This window comes from Chiroxiphia lanceolata, chromosome 2, assembly GCF_009829145.1.
Source record: "Chiroxiphia lanceolata isolate bChiLan1 chromosome 2, bChiLan1.pri, whole genome shotgun sequence".
NCBI classification, from domain to species: domain Eukaryota; kingdom Metazoa; phylum Chordata; class Aves; order Passeriformes; family Pipridae; genus Chiroxiphia; species Chiroxiphia lanceolata.
Window position 1 is genome coordinate 58,857,850 of NC_045638.1, and position 20,594 is coordinate 58,878,443.

General features: G+C 42.1%; 1 protein-coding gene across 1 annotated transcript in view; it reads right to left on the reverse strand.

The window, feature by feature from the left end:
- Positions 1-7,382: 7,382 nt before the first annotated feature.
- The window catches only part of GTF2F2 (general transcription factor IIF subunit 2), an 87,969-nt gene continuing 74,757 nt past the window's right edge, over positions 7,383-20,594 (reverse strand). The window contains exons 8-9 of the mRNA XM_032679431.1: positions 12,460-12,603; positions 7,383-7,744 (exon numbers count right to left, since the gene is read on the reverse strand). Of these exons, the coding sequence (XP_032535322.1) occupies positions 7,625-7,744; positions 12,460-12,603 (264 nt within the window). The 3' untranslated portion in view covers positions 7,383-7,624. The remainder of the gene's footprint in view (positions 7,745-12,459; positions 12,604-20,594) is intronic.

Here is a 20,594-nt window from a genome sequence, read left to right on the forward strand (position 1 = left end):
TTGCTGCACTTCTCAAAAATGTATTGCTGCCTTCAGTTTCTCAGGGAAGAGGGCAAGTCCTGCTGTTCTGCGGTGTCAAGTCTGTCAGTCATCCAGGAGAAGAGGTTAAACCACAATCAATGGCAGGGAAGGATCATGGCCATGACAAGTAGCTGTCACAGCCACAGTGCTGTGGTAGCTGCCTGCTGTGGAGCCTGGGTGAGGGAGGGTTGGGAGTCACCACTACATCCTGGTAAGTGGGAGGTCCATGGCTGGTAAATGCACTTGTCAACAGTCTGTGACGCAACTCTGAGTTGGAAAGGAAGTCAGTGTATTTCCTCATAACCCAGTTCCTCTTCTGACCCATCTTCATTTCAAGCAGCTGTTTCCTGGGGCTGAAAAGCTGAGGTGATTTGGGAAGACAAAGCTTCATACTTCACACAACAGCTTTGGAGTTATTTAATTGCTAAAAATCCCCAATGATTACAAATTACCCTGGTGCTGCTTAAACACAAGCCTGAACTGAAGGACAGCTTTAAAACCTATGCCTGTCTTGTTTTAAAATGTGCTTATCAGGGTTGTATCTTTCATTCCTGGAAAGATTTTCAGTGGCTGGAAGGGCTGTGGAACTGGGAAGGATCCAAATAGCTTTTCCCCTGTGCCTCATGGAGCAGGTTAAGCAGCTAGGTAGAAACATTTCCTCTGCTGGCTCAGGTCTCCTGCACCCACTATGAGCTGGATGCTGACAGGCTGATTACTTATGAAGAGGGGGAAAAAACCTCGCCTTTTTACTTTCATGCTTTTGTGGTGCTTGGTTAAGGGAGTGATGTCTTGGGGCTGGAGGAAGCAGCTGCTGTGCTTGGCATGTGTTCCACCTTTTGCCCTCCCACCCCAGTGTTCCCCCTCAGTGCCTGCTTTTGTCTCACAGTTGTTCTGTCCCATCTGGGTCTTGCCCCATCTACAAATCCACTCTCTTTGCCCTCTGAAAGCAAAGAAAAACCCCCATTTCCCATGAGGCAGTAACAATGGTGTTAATATCTGAATGCTGCTACAGCAGCTTGTTTCTCCTTGGCTGCCTGCTTTGAGGAGAAAAGTGTGCAGCAGACCTGGGGGTGTTCATGTAGTGGAGGGAATATCTGGGTGTGTGGAAGAGGCACTGGTGGCCCCATTGCCCCCTCTTGGGCTGAGCCAGCCCCACTCCATCACTTGGCTTTGCCCACTCAGCATGGGCTGAGGGCGGATGCTAAAGCCTAAGTGGGTGATGGTCCTGGAGCCTTGTGCAGCCCTCAGTTTAGAACAAGGGTGGAGAACCTGCAAAAGGGAAATTTTAACTAAAAGTAAGTAGGAAACATGGGTTTCTTTGGTTTGGGGGGCTTTTTTTGTGGAATTTTTTTTAAATTGGTTTAGTTCATGGCCAGGAGGAAATTGACATAAGCTTAGAACATGGTTGTTGTCAGAGAAATAAAATTAGACTAATTTTTTTAAAAATGGGTAAGAAAAAAATTTAAAAGCTGTAATTTGCTTTTTTTCCCTTAGCAAGTTTCTCGCTGTTGCCAGCATGCTACAGTCCTGGCAGTGTTTTCAGTGACAGCCCTTTAGGGAGGATGCTTTTATTTAAGAGCAATAGTATCTGTGTCAAGACAGTTCTGCTTTCTCACACGCTGCTGCTGGCTTGGACCAGGTAAGACACCTCCCTCTGCTCCTGTGAACCTCCATCTATGCTTCAGCTCTGTAGCCACTTCCCTGGCTTGTGGCCAGGGAATTAAAAGCTGGGATGTTTAGCCCTGGCTCAGCCAGCCAGGAAATCTCTGTTGCTGCTAGCCCACGGTGGGAGAGCAGCTCAGAGAAAAATGTCCTGGTGGGAGGGGGAAAAAAGCCCCTAACCAAGCCTGAAAGTTTTTTGCCATGAACAGTACAAAATCCACTGCCAAGAGCATGCCAATAGCCGTGCTGGTTTGCAGTCCCTGTGTGTTGGCCGCCCTTTGGTTGAAGCTGCAGCTGGAAGCTGTTGTGCAAAGATCGCAGCCAAGTGGCTGTGGCCAGGGCTGGTGGCCTGAGGGAGCTTTTTTTTGGGTGCCAGCAAATGCTGGCAGCCCTGCAAGTGTGTTCTGCAGGAATGCACAGGATGCTGTTGAGGATGGGCATAGCTGTTTTGATCCATTAGAGCTGCATTCATCGCCTTCCACTTCAGCAGAAAGGAGCCAAACACCCTTGGAGACCTTTTTAAGACTATTTTGGTTGTGTGATGCCAACCTTGCCAGAGGCAGCAGCTGGATGGTGATAAAAATGCTGAGCAATTGTTCCTCTGCGGGCCTCCCTTTATCTTGGGAGCTAACAGCGGGGATTCACCTCCCCATTTCTGTGGCCAGCAGCATAAGGAAGAAGCACTACTGGCACTTTGGAGAGCAGCCCACTTTCTTCCTATCTTCAGCTAGGTGCTGGCATGCTGGCAGCCCTGCCAAAGCATGCAGCTGTTTATTTTTTTTTTTTTTTTGATACAGAATGTCCATAAAAGTAGATGCCCAGAAAGGTTTTAAAGATTAGCTTCTCAAAATCTTTGTTACAGACTAGTTGAGAAACAGCCCTGTAAAGCTGGATGTTCCCTCCCTGCTCACCATGGATGCTTAGCCAGCAAAACCCCACTTGCTATTGGAATAGTCTGGTTCAAGGGCTGAGATCTATCTCCTCTACCTACACATGAGCCAGGCCCCTCCAGTCAAGGCAGGGAGGGATGATTCACTGCCCCTGCAGCTGAGTGGTTGCTGTAGGCTGCAGCCATAGAACTGCCTGCAGCTGCTGGTGCTTCCTCACACTGCCCACAAAAAGGGGTTTCATGGAGTCAGGGCAGCCCTTCTCACATCGGCTTCAGATGCCCTAGCCCGGCAGCCACTTCCTGGCAGCATGTGACACACCTGTTGTGGTTGGCCTAAGAGTGCTTTAACTCCCATAAACCCACTTGATTTTTAAGCCAAACGAGCAATATAGCGGCTGCCCACAAGTAGAAGGGTTTCATGTTCATGGCCACCTCCCTGCAGGAAAGACATGCAAAGGGAAAATCTTGTGGCTGGGGGGGCTCTTGGGCTGGTGGACCCTGTGTGGTTACAGCCCTTGCTGCTGGCAGTTTCTCTCATTGCTGGAGTATAAATAGCTTCTTCCCAAGGCTGGGCTTGGCCAGGTGGCAGAGGGAGGCTTTTTGGGAATCCATGCTGTGTTTTATGTGAGTCTCCCATAGACTGCTCGAAGCAACTGGGCAGAGGCATGCATAGGCCCAGGAGGCTGAGGAAGGACTCTCCATGATTTTGTTCATTGCTTTTAATCATTTTAATTTGCCCTTACCTGTTCCTCTGGTGCTCAGTACTTGGTCATCTGTCTCACAGCTGCTGAAAACCTTCCCTGCTTCCTGGAAGCGCACAGGTCCCATCTCAAGAATGAGCTCCAGAGGTAAAACCAGTTAATGGAGTAGAGAGGAAAAGAAACTATCATTCTCTTCCTTTCAAGATTGACAACAAACTACTGCAGCTTCTCCTGTTTATTTGTCTGTAGTTGCAAATATACTGCCTGCAAAAGCCTAAACACCATCAGGAGCAGAAAGCCCTCTTGGGGGTGCATTCCTTCTCCAAGGAATACATTTGGCTGAGGTACTCATAAGACTAGCCCCAAGCAGTTCCTTGTGCTGAGGTTTGCTGAGCCGGACAGGAAAATGGGGTCTCCATTGTAAAGTCTGTGACTGTCACTTATAACACAAGCCCCAGGTATAGTTACCTGAAGGGAGGCTCAGAGGCATTCATTGACCCTTCTGGCTTAAAGGTGCCTTTTTTATCTTTTGTGTTGGAATTTGTCATCTTTGTCTGAATAATTAAATACTCCCTGAGAAAGGCTGACCCTGCAGCCTGGTAGCCACACATAGCCTTGATTAGGAGAGCCAAAAAAAAAGAGTCTTCTAGTCCTGCCATTGGTATGAGAAAAGGGGCCACAGCTCTTTAAAAAGCTCAAGATGCAGAGCTGTCTTTCAGATGAGCCTGGAGCCATGGCTCAGCTCTGATACTGCATTAGTGAGAAAAACAATTTTTTAGGAGTCCATAAAAACAGTGACTAATGAAAATGCCATCCTGGTGACAGGGACATGTGAATGTGGGTGGGCATAGCTGACATGCAAGAGGTATGTTCAGCTGGAGCCAACTCTAAGCAGCTGGTGAAAGCAATACGTAAGTGACTCAAAGCATGGACAACTTTTAGTGAGCATCCACTGGGATCACAGCAGCTAGTGAGCTCTGATCCCACTCCAAGCCCTGTGCCAAAGATGTGGTGTCAGCACCAGGTCTTGTAGCCATATAACTTTCTGCCAGCTCAAAACGAATGTGGTGTTTTCCGCTCCAATTCCTCATGCAACCCTGATGCCCACTGGGCTGTCCCACCAGCAGCTTCCTGGCTGGCTACAGGCAGGGCAGCAGAGGATGAGGCAGGCAGAGCTGTGGGCAGGCAGGGAATGGAACACAAGAGCACTGGGACCAGCCCGTCCCATTCTGGGTTTGAATCCATGCCTTTCCCGGTTTACAGTGGCAGCCTCCAGTCATGTGTCTTCTCGCCCACTCTCAGCCCCCCGGCATGGGGGTGTCTCTAATAGGGTAGCTGCATTACCATCACCTCCTGTCTGCTCAGGTCCATGCTAGTAACTGGCTGGGTTTACTGAGTATGAAATGTCCAGTGACTCAAACTAGTCATTTGGGAGAAGTAATGCTAGAGTGGACATGTTTTTAATCTCATTTAATGGCATTTAGCACATGGATACTTCTGCTTTTGCTTATGGGACCCAGTTGTCAACCAGTGTTTCAACCACTAATATTCAAGAACATCTGCATGAGCAGAGTTCAGCAGCGAGCAGAGACAGCAGCACATGGGAAGACCAGCAGGGAATCAGTGTTTATCACTGCTGTGAGTTCGGAGTTTAAATTAATCCAAATGTGGGGGGCAGGGAATCAGACCTGAACACCTACAAGCCTCCTCCTCTCTTCTGGCAGATGGCAATCCTGCTAACAGCACTTGCATAAGGTCCTCTTGCAGAATTAGTGCACTCCTAGCAGGCAGGAGCCAGCAGAGTCCTTGACTGCATGGCACATTCTTCATGCTCTACATCAGCATATCTGTGGGCTCATTGATCCCTTCTCTCATGCCACTTGGATTTTGTGGCAGCTTTTGGGGCCAAAATTCCAATTGCACCCTAGCAAGCCAGAAAGCCTTCAAAATCATGCAGGAAGAAGGTAAAAAAGTGCTTCACAAGCTGCCTGGCTTCTGGACTGTCCATTGGTTATCTTTTAGTTTACCCTGGCATAGCATTTCCTAGTTCAATTTTTTAAATGGTGTTTCCTCACTGTCCTGTTCCTCATTTTTTGTAACTGGTGCTATTACACAGAAGGCTGCAAGCAAACCAGTGCACCTTGGCATTCCTCAACCTCTCTGTTGCTCATCAGTTGAAAACTCCACTGCTTGTTTACTTCTAGCACTCTCCACATTTTTAGTGATACTCATAGAAAACCCCCAGTCTTTTGTAAAAACCATAAATCCCATAAAAAGCTCTGTACACTTTCCATTACACCTGAATAGAGCTTATCTACCCTGTCCAAGGCATTCTACAGATCAATAAAATACCTCCTTTACTTAAATCATCTGGCATTTTACACTGACTGATTATGTCCTTCTCAATTGAAGTCTAACTGTGAAGCAGCTCATAATACCAAAAATAAAGCAGATCCAAAACACTCTCCTGCTAAGCTAATCCTGCCGTGGATCCCACTAAAGGTCACCATTGCCCTCTGAAACAGCATGGTCATTTTTACCTGTGACAATGAATTACAGTACTCCTAAATCAGGACTGCATGGCATTCCCCTGCATGGTTTTAAAGGACCATGTGAGGAGCAACACAAAGGAAAAGCTGATCTAGACTTGCTAAGTACTTCAGCTGCTAAAACAGGACACAAATCGAACAGAGGAGCCCAGCTCATGAAAAACAAGAGCTCTCATCCTACATGTCAGTGAGCACAAGCCCACGGAGGACTCAAACAGCCCAATGAGGACAGCAATGTGTGCAGGCTCTGGCTATTGCTGGAAAGCACATCATGTACCACAGCAAGACACAAAGGCTGACTTCCTGAGTTCCTCAGCATCCTCAGATGTCTCCTGCAACTGTTAGCAAGCTGGGTCCTGCTTGTAGAGCCCAAGGAGACACAAGTCGATGGCAGTATTTATGAAAGCACACACATATCTCTGGAATGTGATCTGCTCTTCAAAACTCTCAGCAGACCACCTCCTAGGAACTGAACACTTCACACCACAGGAAGCTGAGCACCAGCAGGAAGTGTATCTGTACAGAGATAACTACACAAACAACTCTAGAAAAAATAAATGAGTAAAATTTGGGTCAGTTTTACAAGCCTCCAAAGGCATTTGACACCCCTGCAAGCCTTTAATTGCTTCTAAGTGGACCAATAGTGGGATGTTTGCTTTTCACACAGACCTTGTTTGATTAGAGTGGGCAGAAATGATGCACAGTCTGAAGGACCTGAGGGAGTGTGAAAGTTGTGCTATCAAACCTCACCTGCTTCACTTACAGGTATACTAATAAGGTTTTTTCCAGCGTGTTCTTTGCTCTTTCTTTAACATAAAAGCTTTGAGAATATAATTAAATAGTTCCCTCCCAAAAGGATGCTGAACAGACAACCCTTGCAATATGCATTTCAAAAATGGGCAAACAGAGATAAATTCAGCAATCTTTCCCAAAACACAGAGGAATCCAATGGCAAAGCCTGCAATAAAAACCCCTTGGTTTGAAAACACCTTCAGACCTACACCACCTAAATCACATGTTCAGTCAATAATGTAGAACATTGCATGGTACAAATTAAAATAATGTTTTATTGATATGCTTGAACAAAACATAGGTATCAGCATAAAAAGAAAACAAAAATAAAACTACTCCTTGCTGTACCCAACAGGCATTTCAATTTTTTCTCAGTAATCACCTGGAGGGGACTGTCCTTGTCCCACTGACTTGTGTGTCAAACAGCCTTTGCTTTACGGGTTTTTAACTATTGATTAGTTCCCACGGAGTCTGAGGACTGTGATGAGCACCATGGTTGTGGCTGTTTTTCCTAAAGCCTGATCCTAATAGGAGCATAATGTCCATTCCACCCAAACACTGCACAAAGGGTTGTGTACCCTTGCAGCCTTCCACATGAAGCCCTAGCAGATCCCAGCAGAACTGAGGGTATTAACCTGGTTATACTGGAATGCAAAACCACAAAGTCCTGGGTTCCTCTAGGACACGTTTTCCTTCAAAGTCATTGAGGCTTGGAAAAGCCACAAAGCTACAAAGAAAAAGTAAGTTCAGAGCTCAAAAGATTTCTAATAAGGATAAATCTAATACAAGTTTATTCTATAAACATTTTTTTCCTGTCAAAAGAGAACGCAGTTATAGAAACATACAAGAAATATTCCTTGGGAAAAGAACTACAGAAAATGACAAAGTATCAGCTGCTTTAATTTATCTTTATCCTTGCATAATTGCACTGTGCTCAGTCCTGTCTGTAAATCCACCACAGTTCCCTCAGTGCAATCACTGTAATTCTCTCTTGGTCTGAAATTTTTTTGTTAATCACTCTTTTCTTCTCCTTGGTAGTGTCTGTATTCTGGCTTCAGCTCCCATGTGTTTTTGTGGGTCCCCTTCACATTGTAGATGCCTATTTCTCTCAAAATTTCTTTCAAGTATATCTGAAAGAAAACAAAAATTCATATTACACAGGCAGGCAATTGCCAGGGTTCCTACATATCTGCTCAATTGTATTCCCCCAGTTCACAAGGCGTGGACAGCAAGGCTGGTGACTGGCGCTGGCAGTAACGGCTCTGCCATGGACTTCAACCCTCGGGCTTCAACAGGGATTAGAGCAGCCTGGGTGTAACACCTGCTGCAAGGCCCCAGGGATGCAGCAGGGAGCACCCGAGCCCCAGGGATGATGGCTCCCACGCAGTCCCCTGTGAGAGGCAAGTACTAGCAAGATGGATGCTCCATGGGCTGCCAAAATGAAGCTCTCAGAACCTCCTGGGAAGCTGATGCTGAGGTTATCTCACACATCCTCCTGCTGGAATTCCTCCACTTGAGCTAAAAGCTCTTGATCTTTCTTCTTGCTTGGGTTGGGATTATCTTGAAACTCCTTGCCTTATTCAGATTATCAAAGCCCCAAGCTGTTGGCTTAAAAGTTTTAAGCATTTTATTATGGCCTCATTTTTAGAGGAGAACTGAGTAGATGTTAGAAGATTTTCTAATACATTAAATTATTTAGACTTGGAAGAGAAAGAAAAAAACCCAAAACAAGTACAGCTATGATACCAGTAGTATAACCTTTGAGAAAACACAGCTCACTAATATTGCCCTGCTTTACTCTTTATAATAAACACCAGTAATTTTCTTAAGAGCCATTTTCTTGATTGTTTGTTTAAATATTAATTGGAACTGATGTGAATGGATTGCCATGGCAACCACAGACCACAGTTTAAGAATCCTCACGTTAAATTCATAATTGCTTTAGTTTGAGCAATTTAATCTTCTTGGAGTGCATATATTGTACTGGAGTTATTGGAACCCATGTATTTTCTGCATCTACAGTTCCACTAAGCGCAAATATCAATATACTCCAACTTATTAAAACCAGTAAATATTTGTTGAGGACATAGAAAAAAAGAAATGCTGATGGTCCAGTCTGTTCCTTACACTCTTCTCCCTTTTGCTAAATGGAAAAGATGGGAAATACACAAATAAAAACTATGTTCTTAGTCAGAAAAAAAAAATGTCTCTTTTAGAGAAACCAATCATTACTTTCTAGGTACACATCAAAAATATACAAAGCAAAATAAAAATCCAGATCCCACACTAATGATGACACTTCATGTGGACTCATCTAGCAAAATTATTCTTAAAAACCTATCTCAAAGCAACGAGAGGTGTTGGTCCCACAAGTAAGAAAGGTGATCGTAGCAGACTGCATATAAGAATTAGTTTCTTAGGGTCTTCTCCTGGAGCGGAGTGGCTGGGCACAGGATCTGTGAGCAGAGAGTTTATTTTGCACTGCCAGGATGCTTCCTTGGCCTTCGAGGGCGCAGGATGCCAACCCCAGCAGGTGGCAGCAGCAGATCGCTGTACATCCCTTCGCACACCTTTCCGCATGTTGCCTATTGCAGAGATGCCGTCATTATTCCAGAGTCAGGTACGCAGGACAAACACGCTCACTACAACAGCAATCAGTGCGCAAACGTTTTTGTAGGACGACACTCTCTTTGTGCCACGCACTTTTTTGAAGGTGCTGAAAGCAGGTGAGAAAGAGATTTCTACATGGGTTATGGGTAGATGTGTAAAGCTGCATATCCACTGCCTTGACTGCAATCCCTGTGCAGGCACACGAGGTAGCTTTCAGTAGTACGACTGACAGACACTTCAAAATATGGCAGAGAGGGTGGAAGGAACTCTTGGATGCAAGGTTAAATTCTGCTCTAGACCACATGAACAGAGAATTGGGGAAAAAATCCTATAATTGCATTTAGTCTCATGAAGTACATCCATATGCATTTCATGGGCTGACAGGTCTGTATCTGGGAAGCCAGGTCACAAGGCATGACGGTGCTGCTGGGCTCAGGCAGTGCAAAACCACTGTGGCTGCATGTTCCAAAGCTCCTGGCTCTCACTCACTCAAAACTGCCCATCCAGCTAGATGAGGGTTACTTTTAATTTCAGCTAGTTTTCAGACCTAACTCCCTAGGCAGTTCTGCTTCTCTCAGGGTAAAATGTCCAAGAGTTTTCATTCAACAGCATAACAAAATGGAACAAAACCAACCCAAACTGAATAGCAAGTGCCACAAGTAACGGAACTTCAAGCTGCAACCAATGAAACCGCAGCAACTGATGATTTGCCATCTCTGGTGCAGGGGAGAACCAGGCAGCAGTGGCTTTAGAGAGGGCAGCTAAGAACATTAGCCCCGAAAAATCACTGTACGTGCACAGATAACAGTGACCTGCTGGAGCTTTTAGACAATTACAAATCAGGGGTAATCCTGTTGTGCTGTACCTTACTTGAAAGCAAGTGTCTTGATGACGGGAGTTCAAGGGATGTTAGGATTTTTCCCGCAGGATCAGTTCTCCTTCTAGAAACCAGGACTATCCATCTGGGTCTTCACTGCACCAGGCTGGCCTATACATCATGAAATATACTCCTCTAACACCATACCACCGAGAGAAACTCCACACTTCCCCCACTAATGCCAGATACTGGGCACCCACAATTCTTTTCTCAGAAAGGGATTCAGTATGCTTATATACATAGAATTCTAACTCAGAAGCTCATTTGTACGTGATCTGTTTGTACATTCAAGGCATCCCCTGCTCTGTTCCACCTTCCCTCTTGATTTTTTTTCATAAAAAGTGAAATGTTATTAAAGAATCATGGGATAAAAATTACTGAGGAGTGAAATTTCAAGCTCTGAAAATCCTTCTGAAACCTTGAGGGGAAAACAAACCCCACTGTGTTTAGAACAACCATTACTTCAAGCTAAAATGTAATTTTTTAAAAAGACAGTTCATCTTAGACCACTGGTTCCATACTGGTTCCATTCTTCACAAACATTTGATTGCTCACGGAAAATTGTATTATGTTCTCAACCATGTAGCCCAAATCCAAAACTACTGTAGTATTTCCAGGGAGCACTCAGTACTTACATCTGGGTAGGTGGCAATAGATTTGCCTACTAGTGCAAATTGTTATTTTTCATTAAAATGGAAAACAAATAAACCCAGGTTACCATAATATTTGTATTCAGAACGGACTTGCTTTGTGATTTTATGATCACAAATAAAATTGGCAGCAATTTCCTGTGTAACATGCAACATATTCTGTAGCAAGGGTTTAATTTACTATTTACATTTATCATTATGTAAGAAAAATACCCTTACTTATTTGTAACTTCAAGTTCTCTAGTGGTTTAAGTGGGAATTATGGATGACTATTGCTAGCTGATGTCATGCTAGATGGGATAAATATGCACCTACTTACATTCAAAGTGATCAAGACAGTGATTGTTACACCTCTCTAACAAAAAAAAAAACAAACCAAAACCAGAAAACCACAAAACAAACAAACAAAAACACTTAAAATTTTCTTGCCACTTCCTCCATATCTTCCTCCTATTCCTTCCTCCTTCTCATTTCCTATGATCCACACACCTTCTCCACACAGATAAAGAATTGACTCACGAGATACATGAATGGAATGGAAGACACAAATATGTTACTCAACTAGTTTCTTTCAAGGTACTAGAATACAGTGAACCTACATGGGTTTGAGTTGGGTAACACCTTTGTGCAGCTTCTAACTATATTGTGCACCTTATGCCAATGCTCTGACACAGGTATACTTAATTCTAAACGTGAAGTGAGCAAAACCAGTAAGCATCTTTATTTTCCCCCCTTTTTTTTACATAGGAGTATTTTTTCCATAATCCAGATGTTGCTGTTCTTTCTTCTGCTTTAGCTCTTTTGACATTGTTGCTTCATTTAGACTCAAAATTAAGTCCCTTTAAGTTTTTTGAAATCTACAGCTGGGTTGAGGATAGATATTTAAGTTGGTAGTGAAAAACATCAAAAACACCAAAGATACTTCACATGTCATCATCTCCCTCTGCATTCCAACTGGTCTGCTCAAGGAAAGCTTGAACAGGGGAAGAAGGGAAAGAACTGGAAAGTTAGGATAAACAGATGAAGAGGCTGGCAGACACTGCAAGACAACAAAACCACCACATAAGCAGATGCCTTTGTGCTTTTCCTGTTTGTGTATCAAAACAGTGATTAAAAAAAACTCCAAATAAATCCTAAATATCAACCACCTAAACTCTTATCCTAAAAATTATTCTATTTGTAAAGGAAATCCAGTGCTTTTGGGAACACTGACACGATGCCTGAGCTGGATAATGCCTGCATTTAATACTAATTCCATGAAACACAGTTTTCTAGACTCACAGAAAAAGAGCAACCCCTGTTGCTCTGCTAAGGTAAAGTTCAGAAGCTGAAGGAAGAACTGACCACACACTTATACAAGCTGTCTACAGCCAAAAGAATTAGGCTTCACCGAGGAGAGTAGCAGGGGAGACATGAGAGCATAACAGAATTTGGTTCCCAGTATTAAAGCAAACCTAAATAAGAAAGTGATCATTCAGGTTATTTAAACCATCTCTGTCAAGAAAAAGCATACTCACTGCAATGACTGGTATCCTACACTGTCCTACAATAACAAACTTAAACCCGATGAATTCAGTCCATCGTAAAACATATTTAGAGAGCTGTTTCAAAGACATATAATATATACTAAACTATTTCCTGGATATGTAAAATATACGCAATAGTAACTACTGAAGATGGTTGTATTTACAAGACTCCTAGTACATACCACAGGCTGTTTGGTTATGTCCACCAGGTCTTTGATGTTGTAATACTGATGTTTCTCAAAGGCTGAAAAAAGCATGTCCAACACTTGTTGTTTATCAGCTCGAGCTCGTTTTCCATCTTCTTTCTTCTTCTTCTCATATTCAATCTGTCACAAAACACATTTTGAAGACATTCATATGTAATGCTCTGTAATTCTCAGTGGTGAACATCAAGATATAAAAAACCTCTTCTATTTAATAAAACACTGTTTAATGACTCAGTGGTTTTCATCTGGAAAATTTTCTTTTGAAGATTCAAATGTTCTTTTACGAACATAAACTAAGCATTTTGTCCTCAGCACAATAAGCTTTTCAGATATGTATTTCTGCTTTAACCAGAAAAAAACCGCAGAAACAGAGCCTGCATGATGTTCCCAAACCTAGAGGGAAAATTAATAATAGGACAGGAATCCAAACTGAGATGGGATTCTCCATCCACCTCTGTTGATATCAGCTTCTGAAGTATAACGACAAATGTCAAACAACTTACAAACTGCCATACTTGGGAAAATCCACAGACCAACATGGCTACATCTGCAATCATAACAACCCAAAGGATGCTCAGACAGGCCTTGGACACTGCCTTATCTGCTCCAAAAACAGCACTCAGGGCATCCACCCTGTTAATATACAGTCTTCAGCAATGGAAGACCTGCTTTGAGGATGCAGATGGTTTCTCTTCAGGACAAATCCCAGTAGTATACCCAAAGTTACAACAGTTACACCCAAAACCACAAACCTTCTAAGCAGGGAGAGGCCCCTTGTTGCCACACATCATACTACTTCAAATTGCATATTAAAAATTACTTAACCATTATAATCTGCACAAGATGACCATATATTTTTGCAGAAATTTTTATCACTTCCAAAAATACTTCCTCTGATTCATCATTAAAAGCATGATTTGCACAGACCAGCACACCCCAAACAAACCCCAATCACCACAGAGCACCAACCACAACACCTGCCAGCATATCACCCCATCCACCCCCAATATCACCCTCGATAACAGAAAACCACCAAGCTCTTCAGAACCAACAAAAGTGATGCAGAAGGTAATGTAACTCATGTAATCATCAAGTGCTTTCAGGCAAACTGCGTGGGTGAATCCATAGCGGCACAATGTACAGCAGAAAAGATTCATGTGATCCATGAGGGACACATGCCTGGCTGTAAGCTAGGATAATTTTTTATGGGAGTCATTCTGCTTCTGATGTCTCAAACCTGATCCTCAAAAGGAAGGTCTTTGGATAAAAAGCCTAGAAATGAAAATTCACAGTTCTACTGGATACTAAAAATCTTATTTTTAAGAAGAGAGATTGGTTTTATGGCACGATTTATTTTTTTTCCTATGTTTCCTTGTCAGCTAACTCCCTCCTAGTCTCAGAGTGAAAATAGCCTGTCTCTTGGTAGATGTCCCAAAGCAGGTTAAGACTATTACCACCTTTGCCATAGCTCACGGATCTCCAGCCAGCCAAATATCTTTCAAATCCTGAAACAGATGTAACTGAATGCAGAGCAATTGTTCCCAACCTATAGCTTGAAGTCTGTTCCTTCTTCTTTAAACCTAAAAGGGGCTTGCACAACCAAATACTTGTCTGCTTTTCTAACTGCATATCAGTGTTATAAAAGCTACAGTCTAATCACACAAACCCACCACACAATTGATTTTTATCCACTAATACAGGTTTGTGTAATTATTTAACTCTTTAATCTCTGCATTTAAAGAAGAACAAATCTTTAAAACAGTAATAGCTTTGCAACAATAGCAAACTGAAACACCAAGTAAACCAACTTCACAGTACATCATCTTGCTTGTCATGATCTACAGCAGAACTGCTACACCACACACACTAGAGTAGGAATGTAAACCTAGCACACTGGCCTTCCTATAAACCATAGTACATCAAAACATTCGCTTCTTCTGAACTCCAAGAGACAATTATTAGGAGCTTCTGTTGACCTTGAAAAGGTCTAAATTGCAAGCTTTGGAGGTCCTGTTGTAGATTGCATTTCTGCTTCTCTGCTGGTACAATCTCACCATGCAGGACAATGCACGTAGACTGCACCTAGTCACAAACACAGGAAGTAGAACTGCCATGGCACTGAAATATATATATGAACAAGTCTACTCAGTTGACATACTTTAAAACTAAAACCCCCGAATACTGTCAGGATCCATTAATACAACAGAAAATTATCACACCATAACATGACATGAGTTGAATTCTTTAGCAAACAGTATGGCCAGGGTCACTAGGGGTCACCTGCCTCTGTTGGTTGCAAATCCACCAACAAAGCAGTTGCCCAGTTATCTGGGTATGTTTACATCATCATGCAGTTATTGAAGAAGCTGGATAAATCTCATTCATCTAAAAGTTACTATAACTACAGCATTATCCATGTCCTGGTATGTGAACAAGGGTTTCTGTATGAAGCACCTAAAGAAATGACACAAAGAGTGGGGAGCAGGAGGAGACTGGCTCCTTGTTGCGCAAGATGTAGGATGAAGCATGAGATGCGTGAGAGTTCTAGTGTCAAAAAGGCATTAACATGCACACTGATGAGGTTCCCTCTCAGTTGTCTCTTCTAGAGGCTGAACAGGCCCAACTCTCTCAGCCTTTCCTCATAAGAGAGATGCTCCAGTCCCCTCAACATCTCTGCAGCCCTCCACTGGATCTGGTCCAGGAGCTCCCTGTCTCTCCTGTACTGAAGAGCCCAGAACTGGATGCAGCACTCCAGATGCAGCCTCACTAGGGCTGAGTAGAGGAGTAGGATTACCTCCTTCGACCTACAGGCATTGCTTTTCCTAATGTACCCCAGGATACCACTGGCCTTCCTGGTCACAAGGACACATTGCTGGCTCATGGACAGTTTGTAGTCTATCAGGACCCCTAGCTCTTTCTCCATAGAGCTGCTCCCCAGCAGGTCAGCCTCCATCCTCTAGTGGTGCCTGAGGTTATTCGTCCCCAGGTGCAGGACCCTGCATTTGCCTTTGTTGAACTTCAGATGGTTCTTCTCTGCCCATCTCTCCAACCTGTCGAGGTCTTTTTAAAAATCATCTAACCTAATCTAACCTAATCTAGTTGGATAGAACAAACATTTTTGGTCCTCTTAGAAAACTGCTCCAGATTCTTTCCCTTGGTAGTTCATTGGAATTATTGCCCTGTAGGATATGTTGTACGACACGGGAAGGAAAGCACACCTACAACTTCATGGAATCAAGACACTGACACTGTATTCTCTTGGAAGTAGTTTCCTAATTAGTCGCCACAATCAGCTGCAGCTGGCTTTCTTGAGCCTGAGTTTTCAGCCTTTTCTGACTTAGGGATGCATAGAATTTTCCAGTTTCTCTGTGCAGTTGCTGATCAGGTCACAGCAGATATCAGTAAAAAACACTCTACTGGATTTTCACTGGAGCCCTATTACATTTGATACACTGGTTTATGGGAAATTAGGACTAAGTACATTAAAAATTTTTTGAATACATGCAGATGTTAACATTTTACAAGAAGAGATGGATTATCCAGCCTTAATTTGTTGCCAGAAAAGCATCCAACACTTCAGAGCTGAAGTTCAGAAGATGATAGGAGAGAAGGTGGCATCTCTATTTGCAATGTTTGACTGAGTTCTGGGTTCCTGCATACACCTGAGGTCACTTTTCAGTGTAAAGACTTATGCATTTGTTTCTGAGGGTAGCAGCTTTTCTCTGACTCAAAAATGCACCAGCTGAAAGATGAGGCATAAAAGACAAAGACATAGGCTGCATCCCTGTGCCACACCAGCAGCTATTATACTAACCCTTCTGAAGTCTTCTACCTCCCCAACTGACAAAATCAAAATGAACAAGAAGAAAACCAGAAACAAACTGGAACCTCCTCAGGTGGAAGGTTAAGCTGAAGTGATGGAAGAAACGGATTTCCTCCTGTTCTGGTTTTTGTTTTGTTTTTAAGGAGCAAGAACAAGAGCAAAGCACTGAGGTTATTCCTTCTGTATGAGGCAGAGCTATGTAAATAATGGGTAAGCAACATGATTGTAACGGGAAAAGCTGCTGGAACTCTCAAGGTAATCTCTAAGAACAACATCAAAAAATCCACGGTACTGTTTGTACTCTTCAAATGACATATAGTGAAAATGTGCTTAGCTAGCAACTAGCTGTCAACTATAACTCTTTCCATGTGCAGAAAAAACCATATTTACTTAAAAATTGATGCTTCCTACACAAAACCCCAAAGTAACAATAAGGAAATTCTTCACTGATATTAGGTCTCTGAGACAACTATTTCATGACTGGGTATAAAATCCCAAGGATGCAATTAACAGTCTCCTGGAAAATAACACGAAATAGTCTTTTTAACCAATGCACAGTCTTTTTTTTGGTAGTAAATTGTACTGCCCAGCATTCTTCTTTCTCTATTATTTTAGTGCCTCAGTACACTCTCTGCAGTAGAAGCTTCTATTTTACATTCTCTGGATGAGCTAAGGTAAATCAGATAAGAGTATTTGTATTCCTTAGGCATGAATATTCTAATATTCTTAATTCATTAATGTATAAAATCAACTCACATAGAAAACTGAATATCCCTTTATTGAAAAGTTATTTGCAGCTGGTGTCCCAGTTGTCCACATTTTAATTAGCAACACTCTAGCATTTCCCTCCAACTTTAGCGACAGCTCCCACAGTTGTCTAAAAACACAGAGCACATTGTGAAGTGCTACTGAAAAAAAAAATGGTATCTCTGTTGCTGTTTTCTTCTTTTTTGTTTTGTGAATACACTGCTCATAGCAAGTTACAATGCAGCCTTTCATTTTTTTCCTTCCTGTTTTCTTTGCAAATGGAATCTTTTATGCAGTAGGCTTAACACACTTTTTAATAGTCATATTATAGAATGTGCCAACACTGTAAACTAATTAGATTTGTTTTAAAGTTGTGTGTTTTTTTAATTTAAAAAGCATTCAAATACGATTTTACTTCAAGGAAAGATCATCTTAGAAAAAACTGTTTAGCACAGAAGTTGTGAGTCTATCCCTGCAAGACTTCATACTGAAATCAATTTCTCTTTGTTTACCTTCCCACGATGTTGCTAAGCTTGCTGAAAAGCTGTCAAAATTGCCTTCTTGAAGTACCATTAACACTGAAGCTGATGTAGCTGCTTCAGTAGACAGATAATACAAAGGTGATAGAGAAGCAATTTAAATCTAAAGTTTCATCTGAAGATGCTTGAAAGAAATCTCAAAGGTTTTCCCATCTCCTGGAGCATGGATACCAACCTCTACAGTACAGGACACTGGGAAGAGGGGATCACAAAGAAGTCTTTGAAGGGGTAATGTCCTAGTTAGAACAGCTGGGATCAGTTCATCACTGTATGGGTGTAACCCAAATCTTTGTCCTGGAAGCCCAGCCACAATGATGATCGTATTCTATAGCCTTCCATGCCATTTCCCAGAAATTGTTATCAATAGACCATTTACACCATCTGCCCACAGCATGCCTGACTCCTCAGATTATAAACTAGGTGTTAAGAAGCCTGCGAGATAGGAGGGTGCCTCCTGTCCTCACACCCATTGTGGAACTCCCCACCTGAGGGAGGTACTGGGCATTCCTGCCTGAACTGGAGGATATATAATCTTGGAGTCTTGGGACTTTTTTAACCACTCGTGGGATCCAGAGGAAGACTGCAGACCACCACTCTCAACCAGATTGCAACCACCACTCTCGACTGGACTGCAACCACCACTTTTCAACCGGACTGCAATCACCACTCCTGACCAGACTGTAACAGCACTCTCACCAACAGGTTTTTCCCTCTCCTTTTACTTTGGACTCAGGGGGCCCAACGAACACCACTCTGTTCATGCCCCAGGGTGCTGGGTTATACATTTGGGTTTTGTGGGTTAAAACCAATTGTTTGTCTGTATAATTGTACTTATTGTATTATTTTATTAAATTGTTATTCTGACTTATAATCTCTCTTTTGAGTTGGGTTCATTTCCCCTGCCGGTTTACCTCTAAACCAGCACAGGTAACCAGGAACACTAGAGAACTTTTCTGCTGTTACAATTCAATCATGTAAAGAATCCAGCTGCAAAAATATTAACCTTGCAAACACGTGTAACACTTACAGACATACAGAAAATGAAGGCCCCTTTCCCAGAGAAGAAAAGCTAAGTCACAGTCTTAGCATATATTGTAATGGAATTGCAATTTTTTCTAATAGAAAAGATAGGCTTAATATAATTTAGTGAAAAAACCCCTAATCACTTAACCAGTCCTTGAATTCAAACAAGCTATTGCTATTTCCCATCCACATATAATTTATTTCCCTCCTTCTTCTTCTTGTATGTAAATTTATAGGTACATGGAACAGCCATACTTAAGCCCCGTTTTAAATTCTCTCCTTCAGGAAATGTTAACCCTTTCTTTCTTATTTAGTAGATACTCATTCTATCCTCAGAAACTGCCCAGATGATGACTGAATGTATCAGCATATGGTAGTTTTTTCTTCTTTCTTGTGAAAAGTCCTGTCCCCAACATAACAGTCATATGATTACAAGCAGTGCAGCAAGTTTTAAGAAAGCAATTGCTGCTTGAACACAGCAGACAAATTCAAACAAGAGAACAAGAGGTTTAAAAAGTTCACGGACTTTTTCCCAGCCATCTAACTTGTACCTTAATAAAAGACTTAATGAAAAGAAAGATGTTTTCGAAAGGTAGTCATGCTTGGGGCTTTTAGAGTCAAGGCAAGGTCAAGGGTGACTCAAGTACAAGTACGTCTTACTAGCATTTTCCTATCAGAACACCTTTAAGGTAGACATGAAAAGTAAACACACTGCCAATGAATTTCCATTACCATAGACAGATATGTAACCAATAAAAACATTACAAGAGAATCATCACTTCTAAGAGTCCCAGTTATGTTCTATTTATACCCCCTCAAGCTCACAGGAGACTTTAATTTCTGTAATGACATGATGACTGCAGTTTGCAACTGGAATAAAGATATTAAGATTGTTTCTCGGTTGAAGTCATACTGCTGTAATTATGGTAGTGTCAGGGAAATGGCATAGCATCCCGCTAAAAAGAGAAGCTGTACATCACTGAAGGTTATTTCAGAATTAAAGAAGGGGAATAACAGTGGCATCATAAAAGAATATACTCACACAAAACTGCATCTCCACAGCAGGACGTACCAGTGTTACTATTTTGGTTAAATGTCATTCCCTCAGTTGCAATAGTTATATTGGTATGATCATCTATGTATAGATCAGGCTTTCAACAGTAACTACTACAAAACAGTCCCATGAGAGAGAAACGATTATTTTTGGTTCTGTGGAAATGGACTGACTTTCATAATAAGGATTAAATATCATCTAGTATATTGTCATTTGTTTTATGTAAATAAAATCTTAATAAAAAGTGTAAAAGTTTAAATGACTAACACAGTGACTCATTTTAAGCATGATTTAACATTTCTCACATTCAACAATAACAGTGATTCTATATGCACAAATACAAATTACTCAAAGAGGATCTTTAAGGAAAAGGACATTATAGTTTGTATGTACATCAACTGATCTGGAACAGCAGTGTGGGTGTAATATTGACAAAGCCAATGATGCCAATAACATGTACTGTGAAGGTATGAAATGTGAGAAATTATCAGCTGTTATTCTTTTCTACTTGTTAATTGTTCCAAAAGACTGGAAACTAATGATTCTTTTCAAGTCCTTTAGCCTGCTCCAGATGATATTTTATTTGGTTTTAAGCAGTGCTTCCACATCTCATAGCATAAAGCCAGAACTGCTTTTTATCCACAAACTTCAAAATTGCATTTAAAAAAAAAGACTAGAGGAAGAATGTAATAAAGCCACTAAAAAGGCTTGGGTGAAGATGGTCTGTCCTCCATCAGGTAACACAAGACAGTTAGAACTGGCAGACCTCAGCCCCAAGGGTGATATTGGTCATGAGACAGAAAGATCCCTAGAAGACAAAATCAGGGAGAAAACCAGACAACATGGAGCATTTCCAAAGACAGTGGCCAACTCTGAGAAAAATGCTGCAGGACTGCAGCAGAGCAATTCTGGAATCCTAAGCCAA